Raw genomic sequence first — 12396 nt, 5'->3', positions numbered from 1 at the left:
GAAAAGTCAATGAAGTACAATAAAAGTTAGTAGAAACATGTCAAACGATGTTTAAAATCAATCCTCAGGTTGTTTTTGTCATAAATAATCAATAATATTTCAACCGGACAAAAGCTTCGTCAATAGAAAAGGAGAAACAAGAAAGGTACGCTCCCGATCACGCGCTGGACTCATGTCTGGAAATTTCCACTGTCCACTCATTGAAAGTGCTCTATCTCCCTCATTTTTCAGAGTAAAAGCCTGAAACAATACCTAAAGGCTGGCCACATGTAGAAGAAGCCATAGAAAGCATGAACTGGGTCCTAAGTCTTTGTATGGTGGATAGGCTTTCAATGGAAAAACATCCTTTCAAAATAATAGTAATTCCTGGATGGATTTTCCTCAGGTTTTCGCCTGCCATATCAGTTCTGTTATACTCACAGACATTATTTTAACAGTTTTGGAAACTTTAGTTTTCTATCCAAATCTACTAATTATATGCATATCCTAGCTTCTGGGCCAGAGTAGCAGGCAGTTTAATTTGGGCACGCTTTTCATCTAAAATTCTGAATGCTGCCCCCAACCCCAGTGAAGTTAATCTATTTACCGCTCAAACAAACCACTTACCATGTTGGCCCTATGACCACACAGCCCTCTCACTGAAGGTATACTATTTGAGGAGCGTTTCACGAGTTGACTCATTCAGTAGTAGCCAAGATAAAGATATTAAATAATGTTTTCACACCTGTTTTATATGCAGGTCCTATGGCAGTGTATTTAAGGCCAACTATAAAGAGACTGGGGAGATTGTGGCCATCAAGCAGGTCCCTGTGGAGTCTGACCTGCAGGAGATCATCAAAGAGATCTCCATCATGCAACAGTGTAACAGGTGAGGCACCCTTCACTCTACCTCCTCTGCTTGCCTGACTTGCCTCTGTGTCATCAGATCGAATAATCTGTTGCTGTGTTGGTAACATTATTTGTCAACAGAAGAAGAGTAGAACATATGGTTTATATGATTAGTGTAATATAGACAAGGTACCAGAAATAGGCAAACTCATTAGGCTCTTTTGCATCCTCAGTCCCCATGTTGTGAGGTACTACGGAAGTTACTTTAAGAACAGTGACTTGTGGATTGTAATGGAGTACTGCGCAGCTGGCTCTGTCTCTGACATCATTCGCCTGCGCAACAAAACGGTAACATGCTACATCCAACATTTCCAATCTGACTGAATATTAAGGGCCGATATATATAATGTGTAGTCTTTTTTGCTGATCTTTATTGATGGTGCCAATTATTTTAGACCTGATTATTTTAACTATGTCGTCATTATTTGTACAGATTTTAAATTAACATTACAAAAATGTATTAATTGTTTTGGATTAATTTCTGCCTGCTGTACATTTTAAAATGGTTATTTTGACTGCTGAGCATATGCAATCAGTAGTGGAAATGGTTGCCCTAAAATAAGTAGAATTATGTCTTATAGTGTCTCTTGCCTCCCGTGTCTGTTGTAGCTAACAGAGGATGAGATCGCCACCATAGTGCAGTCCACACTGAAGGGACTGGAGTACCTGCACTTTATGAGGAAGATCCACAGAGACATCAAGGCAGGGAATATCCTGCTAAACGCAGAGGGCCAGGCCAAGCTGGCTGATTTTGGGGTGGCGGGACAGCTGACCGTAAGGAATTCATCAGCTGATAGCTGGTGCAGATCATGGGCTGCGTTTACACAAGCAACCCAATTCCGATCTTTTTCCACTGTGGTGTTTTGACCAATCACATATTTTTCAGAACTGATCTGATTGGTTAAAACACCAATTAGTGAAAAAAATATCAGAACTTGTCAGCATGTCTAAACGCAGCCATTGAGTCATAAGTTAACGAGATTAATGTTTGATCTAGGACGGGGGTGTCAAACTCAGTTCCTGGAGGGCTGAGTGTCTGTGTGTTTTGCTCCTCCCTTGCACTTGATTGATCAATTAAGTTCATTAATTACTTAGGAACTCCCTTCACCTGGTTTTCTAGGTCTTAATTGGAGGTTAATTAAAAGGAAATATCAAAAACCAGCAGACCCAGGGCTCTCCAGGAATTATGTTTGATACCGCTGATCAAGGATGTTAATTTAACCCCTTGGTTTGATTTGATCTGAACTATCAAATTACACCTGCAACATTGACTGTTTTTGTCTCCCAAGATTCACCATGTCAAATCTTGGGGAGAGGTTCGGAAACAAGACGCATCTGCTCAACCAATGGAAATAGTTTTACATGTATACGTCATCTTGCTTGAACGTGCTGAAAGCTGGCGAGTCTTGTCTAGTGGTCTCATCAGTTGATGCCTTTTTGATCTGGACTGGGCCCAACCAAAAGATGCTACTCTTCAACTAACTTTTTTATTTACCTTTAAAATAGGAGTTTTGGTCTTCTGTGCCATACTGTAGTCCCTTTTAACATCCTGCTTTTTAGTTAATATAGCTAAATTGTTTGTGGATAGAAGGAAAATCATGGTCAAGGAATCAAGGACTGACCAGGATGCCATGAGGTGTATATTTTTCATAATGTTCTCTAAATATCATGTACAAATATAATTAGTAAATCATGTCTACTACTTGTCTGTTTTTCAGGATACCATGGCCAAGCGAAACACAGTGATTGGCACTCCATTCTGGATGGCCCCTGAGGTGATCCAGGAGATTGGTTATAACTGTGTGGCAGACATTTGGTCCCTGGGCATCACAGCCATAGAAATGGCAGAGGGAAAGCCTCCCTATGCAGACATCCACCCTATGAGGGTGAGCCTATTGTTAACGTGTACAGATCTGGTTTTGTTAGTGATTGAACTTGTCAAAGACTTCTCAGTCTCAGGCTTCAACCCCTCTAAAACCAATCTGAGTATAGTGGTGAAAACAGAGACGACTTGAAATGTGATTTTGTGTTGTTAAATTGTCCCCGTATGTGACTTTGTTTCTGTTCTGTCTGTTATATTGCTTCGTTTATAGGCCATATTTATGATTCCTACCAATCCGCCACCGACGTTCCGAAACCCAGACTTGTGGTCGGAGCTGTTCCAAGAATTTGTCTCCCAGTGTCTGGTGAAGAACCCAGAGAACAGAGCCACTGCCACACAGCTTCTACAGGTAGAAGACCCCATCTTACCGACACGTTCTGCATCTCAAATGCCTCCCTTTTCCCTATATAGTGCACTACTTTTGACAGCCAAAAGTAGTGCACAATGACCATATGGGGCGAAGCCACTGTCCCCTCTGGCACCCATACCAAAACTACCTTACTCAGCCTATTACGTCAGTTTCTCTCCTCTCTCTATCTCTCTCTTCCTCTTTTTCTGTCTGTTAATTTCCTATTTGTCCTCTCTGGATTACATTTTGCATGAGCAAACTAACCATTAATATTTTAGATGGGATAGCACATTATCTGAGGCCATTTCTGAGTAAAACTGCAACTCGCGGTTGCATTGCTTTAAACTCTGGTTAATAAACATTATAAATGCCTCTTTTCCATGGACCTCAAAAAAATAAAAAAATGAAACAAATCACTCAATCCTGTCGATTGAAAAATGTAATGGCTAGTTTGCTCCCTCAAACAGTTTTTTTTTTGTTGCAAGAGCAACATTCTTGCCCCTGTTCTTCTAAACACGTGTTTGTTACGATAGATCACCTGGATGGTCTCGGTTATTTTTTTTTTTTCTCTCTAGGCGATTTCAGGGCGAGATTAATTCAAAGACGTGTTGCTGTGCACTGCACTACCGACAATGCAAAACTTTTGGGGTAAACACTGGATGTTGGCTCAACTGTGTGTTTGTACATTGTGTGTTTGTCCTCCTGCAGCATCCGTTCATTAAGGCTGCTAAGCCCAGCAGCATCCTCAGAGCTCTGATCACAGATGCCATGGAAATTAAACTGAAGAAAGTGGAGGCCGAGCAGAGAGAACAGGACCAGGAGGATGAAGACAACTCGGTACACACACACAGACCCACACACACAAACCCCACTAAAGCTTAGGCTGCATGGCCGTGACAGTCCGCCTGCCCATTTATCAGCTATTTGTGAGCCTCATTTTTTATTTTTTTTTATCAACACGCATGCCTACGTCACAATGGACAGCAGACTATGAATAGCATTACTCTACCACTTTATTTTGTAAGCTGACTAATGGGGCTGGGGAAATGTAACCACTCTCAAACACTGTAGACCTATTCATAGACGGGGCTATGGATGCAGGACTGAAAATCAATGAGATCGACATGCATCATATTTTTAAACACATTTTGGAGCTTTACATCTGTTTACAAATGACAACAAAAAGAAACAATGGAGTAACACAGCCTTAGATTTGGGATTAAGCTCATAAGGCATGTATAACTTATCTTCAATAACAAATGCAATTGAATATCATTAGGCAGGTTTCCACTGACTCAGGTTTATTCAACAAAAGCAATGTCGCAAAAAAAAAACATTGCGACATGTAATGGAAACGGCAGCTATATACCGTTATAATGGAATGCACACTTACTTTCTAAATAATTGTGGGACCCCTGATGACTTCCTCTCCGGAAACTTGTTGTTCTTCTTATTACTAGCCTGCTACGCTTCCAACTGTTACATTTTACATTTTAGTCATTTAGCAGACGCTCTTATCCAGAGCGACTTACAGTAGTGAATACATTTCATACATTTTTTTTTTCCTTTTTCCCCTTACTGGTGCCCCGTGGGAATCGAACCCACAACCCTGGCATTGCAAACACCATGTACCATGCTCTACCAACTGAGCCACACGGAACCACGTGTTAGTTTTTACTCAGGTTCTAAATAAATAAACATCCAACTAGGTTTATTGTAATAAAACAGGTTTATTTACCCAATGGGTCAAACAGCTGAAGAGACAAAAACCTATTCACACGAGCACTGGTATTTAAACCTTCCTCCTATGCTGAGTCTCCTTAAACATCTGAACAGCCAATACATCTGTTGCTAGACAGGACTTTAGTGATGTCTGTTCTTTCTCACTTCATCTGACCTGTTGACTTGTACCAGACTGTGGCCCTTCTCCTTTCCATAGGATACCTGATGTCTAACAATAACATGCTCTGACAGAATGTAAATGTTCTGCATTCCCCCCTCTTGCTTAGTGACATGATTAAGGATATTTCAAGTTTATAAGTCAGTATCCATCACAACCGAACAAGTAAAATGATCAGACCAACTTTGGTAGTTGCTGTTCTGTTAGTTGTGTTGTGATGTCAGGCAAAAATGCCTTATCAGAGATTCAGATTTCCAAAAAACGAGGAACGGCGATGAGCTTGGGTCACTGCAGACTGAATGGAGGCTTGGGAGCCAAAAAATCATAGCAGGTCTGCAGCACTCACTTCATTTCAGGTAAGCTCACTAGTACACAATTCATTTAAAATCTACCTAGCTTGTATGACAAGCGTTATTAGCAATGTCTGAAATACGGCAAATCTATTCAATACAGTTTGCTAGCTTGCTAGCTAACTTAGCTATACAAGCTAACGTTGTTTTTAGCATCCAACATTAGTTAGCTAGATTAACTAACTTGTAGTAACTAAGCAGGGTTTCGCATATGAAGCACTTAACCGATTTTACCCCATTACCAAAGATGGTTTAATATGAAAACTCTGTGCCATTTTACTATGTGTAATGTTTGCGTTCATTGTTTGTTTAGATTTTTAAAATCTTTGGCAACAAAGTGTACAGCAGCTATCTGTAGATTCAATGTATATGAAATGCATGTAGGAACTTGCACTACAATTTTGACATCCTAGATAATGAGGAGTCAGGCAGATCCACAAAGTAAAGACAGTAGAGGTTTAAATTCATCTGCAATTTGAAATGACTACAACTTATTGGAGTTAGGCATATTCAAAGATGTTTTATTCTTTCATTATTCTGTTTTAGGTGAGCCATCGACAGACCACTGATGGTGCTCAAAAGAAAGGTAAAAGAGGAAGCAAAAAAGATGGCAATCAGAACGTGTTTTGAACAATGAAGATAACACCAGATTCTACGCCAGTCTTCCCTCTGTCAGTTTTTTTTAACCCTTGTGACATACCTTACAACAGCATGGGCTCATGCTCCCATGCTGAGAGCGAGAGAGGGAGACTAAATATTAATCAGTCAGGACTTCAATTACTGTACAGAATGTTTTTAGAAGTTAGAGATACATTTGAAATAAATTGTTTGAATATTTGACTGAATCTTTAAGTGCATTGAGATATGATTTTATGAGTACTGCTCTTAAGTGTGTGTTGGAGAAAACCATGCAGATCATTGAAATATAACATAGAACACACATTCCTCTCTGACATCTACAGTAAGGTATCACCTCGGCTTCTATTCATTGCAGTTCTATCTAATGCCTGTGAGCAATGTCCAGGTGTCCGTTGCATACCTGCAGCCTTCACTTCATAAAGTCATGTACCAACTTTGGCAGCATATGTTGGAAGTAAACTCAGCAAATAAAGAAACGTCCTCTCATTTTCAACTGCGTTTTATTTAACGTGTAAATATTTGTATGAACAAGATTCAACAACAGACATAAACTGAACAGGTTCCACAGACATGTGACTAACAGAAATGGAATAATGTGTCCCTGAACAAAGGGGGGGGTCAAAAGTAACAGTCGGTATCTGGTGTGGCCACCAGCTGCATTAAGTACTGCAGTGCATCTCCTCATGGACTGCACCAGATTTGCCAGTTCTTGCTGTGAGATGTTACCCCACTCGTCCACCAAGGTACCTGCAAGTTCCCGGATTTCTGGGGGGAATGGCCCTAGCCCTCACCCTCCGATCCAACAGGTCCCAGATGTGCTCAATGGGTTTGAGACCCGGGCTCTTTGCTGGCCATGGCAGAACACTGACATTCCTGTCTTGCAGGAAATCACGCACAGAACGAGCAGTATGGCTGGTGGCATTGTCATGCTGGAGGGTCATGTCTGGATAAGACTTCAGGAAGGGTACCACATAAGGGAGGAGGATGTCTTCCCTGTAATGCACAGCGTTAAGATTGCCTGCAATAACAACAAGCTCAGTCCGATGGTGCTGTGACACACCGTCCCAGACCATGACGGACCCTCCACCTCCAAATCGATCCCGCTCCAGAGTAAAGACCTCGGTGTAACGCTCATTCCTTCGACAATAAACCCGAATCCGACCATCACCCCTGGTGAGACTAAACCGCGACTCGTCAGTGAAGAGCACTTTTTGACAGTCCTGTCTGGTCCAGCGACGGTGGGTTTGTGCCCATAGGCAACGTTGTTGCCGGTGATGTCTGGTGAGGACCTGCCTAACAACAGGCCTACAAGCCTTCAGTCCAGCCTCTCTGAGCCTAATGCGGACAGTCTGAGCACTGATGGAGGGATTGTGCATTCCTGGTGTAACTCGGGCAGTTGTTGGTGCCATCCTGCACCTGTCCCGCAGGTGTGATGTACCGATGCTGTGCAGGTATTACACATGGTCTGCCACTGCGAGGACGATCAGCTGTCTCCCTGTAGCGCTGTCTTAGGAGTCTCACAGTATGGACATTGCAATTTATTGCCCTGGCCACATCTGCAGTCCTCATGCCTCCTTGCAGCGTGCCTAAGGCACGTTCACACAGATGAGCAGGGACCCTGGGCATCTTTCTTTTGGTGTTTTTCAGAGTCAGTAGAAAGGCCTCTTTAGTGTCCTAAGATTTCATAACTGTGACCTTAATTGCCTACCGTCTGTAAGCTGTTAGTGTCTTAACGACCGTTCCACAGGTGCATGTTCATTCATTGTTTATGGTTCATTGAACATGCATGAGAAACTGTGTTTAAACCCTTTACAGTGTAGTTATTTGGATTTTTACGAATTATCTTTGAAAGACAGGGTCCTGAAAGGGGGACATTTCTTTTTTTGCTGAGTTTAGAAGTTCTGAGCCTCCTGATGTGGGTGTTGACAAAGATTACTTGTTAGATATTACTGCATGGTCGGAACTAGAAGCTCAAGCATTTCGCTACACTTGCATTAACACCTGCTAACCATGTGTATGTGACAAATACATTTGATTTGATTTTGATTTGAAATGGAGCCTCCAATTCAATGTGCTCTGATTGTGCCCAAATAACAAGTTCGGCTGACTGCAGCCCCAGGCAATACATGGCCATCTGTACTTGTAACCTCTGGTCTCCTTTGGGTGCAGTCCATCCTGCACTTTAATGTCAAGGTTTTTGGCTGCGAGGGCTTCCTTGAGGGGGTGTTGTGGGGGGGGTCACTGGACAGTTTAGCATTGCTGTTTTGTCTAAAATGCCATCAGGGCTTGCTGCCAGCCATGGATCTTCAATGCACACCACTTGCTCTTTGCGTTCATTGGCATATCCCATCACCTGTTGCATGTGCTGAAAAGCAAGTGACTCATTTTCTCTCCAATGCTTTGCTGCGATGTTCCCTTGGAACTACATTTTATTCAGTGACTGTGTCTGACTACATTTGTAACTTCATAGTCATAATGGTTTAGGCATGAACAGGAGTTTATTAAGATGATTCATTCTAGCTTTATTATCAGTTCAGATTGGAGTTGTTGATTTGATTATTCATTCTTGACTGTCCACAATGTGATCCTAATGACAATGTGATTCAGTCCTGAGTTTAGCCAGTGCATGAAATATCGAGCTAACATCAGAGTATGTGACTTTATTTATTTTATTAGATGGTGAGTTTCACGTGAGCTCGACTTGGACGCCCATTAAAACTTAGCTAAGTAACGCTACTTAAAGGCATGGTCGCTCCATCGTCTGCATTGGCCGTGCCTTATTTACGAAGATATGGCCTCTGCAGAAGTCAGGGCATTCACACTTCTTGCACTTTGGGGAGCAGCGCAGAGCTGTTGTGAGGAAAGTTGTCAAATAAGTGACTTTGTGTTTATACAGGATCTCCCGCCCCCACTTACCATCAACCAATCACGTCAATGCAAAGCTATATGGAGCCCTCTGCATTGTTACAACATTTGCGAGGCGCACAGCAATGCGGTACAGAGCTTAATTTGGCCTCTGCGTGCCTTTTGGAGGCTCCGCTATTGCGTCACCTCCTCCAAACGGAGTCTGCGATCCAAACAGATCAAGCATAAATTGGCTCTTACCCTGCAATGAATGTGCAGTGTCCACTTTGGGTCTCTCTGTTTTTGTGGACAATGGCAGAGTATTAATTAGACAGCATCTGCTTAGCCTCGATCTCACAGTAACAACAGACATCCTCTACGCTATAGGTTAGCACACTTTGACCTTTTCAGCCTGAAAGTACTTGTACGCATCTAGGCTCCGATATGTACTTAAGGATTCTCGGGTGTAATAACATTGCCTTTCAACAAGATACTCAAAAGATATTTATTTAGCTGACTGACATCGGGGAGGTCAGTCAGTGATGGGGAGAATTTTTCCTTTCTCACAGCGGGGTCCATAGGGTCCGGTAACCCTGGCACATCAAGTCATTTCTGCAGATAGCGCTGTTTCTCCCCCTCAGATAGTCCCAGAAAATACCTGCTTGACATTTTTCAGCTTGGTCTTTGATGGAAGTGTAGTAATTTTTAGCTAGAATTTTTGTTGACAGAAGCTGTGAGGTTCCGGTTCCCAAAATTCTAAATGACTTGTGTTTATTGTTTTGACCATTAAAACCATGTATAGAAGAAATGTTCTAAAGATCGACATTTTTATCCGTTCGACATGGGTGGATTTTTCTTTTGTCTTTTTTTTCTTCTTCTTGCGACAAATGAAAATTATGAAACATTTTTGGAAGGTACGCACATATCTATAAAGCTCTACTCCACATTTAATTTGAAATGCCTACTGCTTGCTAAGTCTATTTTTGCAAATTTTTAAATGTTTTCCTTTGCAGGACAGGGACTTTCAAGAATGCCTGAATTGCTTCACTTTGCTTTTCTAGTTGGCTTGATGCAAGTTTCACCTTCCAATTATTTCAGATGTACAGGAGTGCAAGTTTCACCATCACACGGACTGTGGCAATACGCTGGCAAATGAGAATTATTATGGCAAACATTAGTCAATTATTTTATTCTATCCATGCTGGCTTTTGCAGGCTTCCTGAGACATGAAACAGATAGATGGTAGGGCAAGAAAGCGAAGGTAACCTGCCTAAATGACTACCGCCCCGTAGCACTCATGTCGGTAGCCATGAAGTGCTTTGAAAGGCTGGTCATGACTCACATCAACACCTTCATACCGGAAACCCTAGACCCACTGCAATTCGCATACCGCCCCAACTGATCCACAGATGACGCAATCTCAATCGCACTCCACACTGTCCTTTCCCACCTATGTGAGAATGCGCTTCATTGACTACAGCTCAGTGTTCAACACCATAGTGCCCACAAAGCTCATCACTAAGCAAAGGACCCTGGGACTAAACACCTCCCTCTGCAACTGGATCTTGGACTTCCTGACGGGGCTCCCTCAGGTGGTAAGGGTAGGCAACCACACATCTGACATGCTGATCCTCAACACTGGGGCCCCTCAGGGGTGCTTGCTTTGTCCCCTCCTGTACTCCCTGTTCACCCACGACTGCGTGGCCGAGCACAATTCCAACACCATTAAGTTTACTGATGACAACAGTGGTAGGCCTGATCACTGACAACGATGAGACAGCATATAGGGAGCAGGTCAGAGACCTGGCAGTGTTGTGCCAGGACAACATCCTCTCCCTCAATGTGATCAAGACAAAAGAGCTGATCGTGGACTACAGAAAAAGGAGGGCCGAACATCGACGGGGCTGTAGTGGAGCGGGTTGAGAGTTTCAAGTTCCTTGGTGTCCACATCACCTACAAACTGTCCTGGTCCAAACATACCAACACAGTCGTGAGGAGGGCACAACAACACCTTTTCCCTTCAGGATACTGAAAAGATTTGGCATGGTTCCCCAGATCCTGAAAAAGTTCTACAGCTGCACCTTCGAGAGCATCATGACCAGTTGCATCACTGCCTGCTATGGCAACTGCTCGGCATCTGACCGTAAGGTGCTACAGAGGGTAGTGCGTACGGGGCCAAGCTTCCTGCCATCCAGGACCTATATACTAGGCGGTGTCAGAGGAAGGCCCAAAAAATTGTCACCCAATTCATAGACGGTTCTCTCTGCTACCGCACGGCAAGCGGTACCGGAGCGCCAAGTCTAGGTCCAAAAGGCTCCTTAACAGCTTCTACCCCCAATCCGTAAGACTGCTGAACAATTGATCAAATGGCCACCCCGACTATTTACATTGACAACCCCCGCCCCCTTTGTTTTTACACTGCTGCTACTCGCTGTTTATTATCTATGCATAGTCACTTTACCCCTACCGACATGTACAAATTACCTCGACTAACCTGTACCCCCGTACATTGACTCGGTACCGGTACCCCCTGTATATTGCCTCGTTATTGTTACTTTTTATTTTTTACTTTCGTTTATTTAGTAAATATATTTTCTTTGCAAACTTTCTAAATTTCAGCCAAAAATCACTGGACAAGTTAATGGAAACATAGCTAGTGATTGAAATGACCGGCAGGAAGTTGTAGCTTGTGCTTCGTTGGCATACTGCTATTGCTCTGCCCTGATATTATACACTTGAAACATCGAACTGCCTCTTTACAAAAAAAGCTTACCAACTGGATGATATGTCACATGATTTTTCAAAATCACTGTGTCAAATGTATTTCCATGTAACTTTGTTTGAGTGACTGTGTGGTGCAGTTGCACAGTCTTGACTGGAGATGATGTTTTGCTCAATCAGGACGAGGACGAGGTAGACCAGGGAACGATGGTGAGGGCGGGCACGAGCGACATGGGCACCATCCGGGAGGCCGGTTCGCTAGGGAGCACGGCGAGGACCATGATCGAGCAGAGCAACATGGGCACCATGGAGTCTCAGCTGGGCACCATGGTGATCAACTCAGACGAGGACGAGGACGAGGAGGCCGGCACCATGAAACGTAAGAGACATACGCCACAATGTCATAGTAGATTTATAATTCCCTGTTGGAGTTACATTGCAATGCACTGTGAATGTCATTTCTAGCCGTTACGTGATCACTGGAGACTTTTGGTGTCAAAAGATAATGAGTTGTCAAAGCATTACACAAAACGATGTCACATGATGCTATCACGGTGTGGTACATTCATCACCCCCAGCATCAAATTGGCTCATTCAAACCCTTTCATCTCACCTGCAACTTGTTGTAAATGACAGTGTTCCCAGTCAAGTTACCTGGTTAATTAAGTTTAAGTAAATATAAAACTAAATTAACAAATACAATTCAACAAAGTGAGTCTCTATAATTTAAAAGTGCTGTACGCAAGTCCAGATGTAATCCATCCAATTTTTTGTTGTTGCTAGAATGCTTCCATTTAAACCACTGTCCTGCATACAGTGAGAT

The 12396-nt window shown here is 42.8% G+C and overlaps 1 protein-coding gene across 1 annotated transcript in view; it reads left to right on the top strand.

The window, feature by feature from the left end:
- The window catches only part of stk4 (Serine/threonine-protein kinase 4), a 75734-nt gene that overhangs the window by 25371 nt on the left and 37967 nt on the right, over window positions 1-12396 (top strand). Inside the window, exons 3-9 of the mRNA NM_001173614.1 lie at window positions 740-868; window positions 1062-1176; window positions 1498-1662; window positions 2607-2774; window positions 2982-3119; window positions 3828-3956; window positions 11754-11952. Coding sequence (NP_001167085.1) covers window positions 740-868; window positions 1062-1176; window positions 1498-1662; window positions 2607-2774; window positions 2982-3119; window positions 3828-3956; window positions 11754-11952 — 1043 coding nt within the window. The remainder of the gene's footprint in view (window positions 1-739; window positions 869-1061; window positions 1177-1497; window positions 1663-2606; window positions 2775-2981; window positions 3120-3827; window positions 3957-11753; window positions 11953-12396) is intronic.

Source organism: Salmo salar, chromosome ssa22, assembly GCF_905237065.1.
Source record: "Salmo salar chromosome ssa22, Ssal_v3.1, whole genome shotgun sequence".
NCBI lineage: Eukaryota > Metazoa > Chordata > Actinopteri > Salmoniformes > Salmonidae > Salmo > Salmo salar.
The sequence above is the reverse complement of the archived record's forward strand: the minus strand, read 5'-3'. Positions and strand labels throughout refer to the sequence as shown.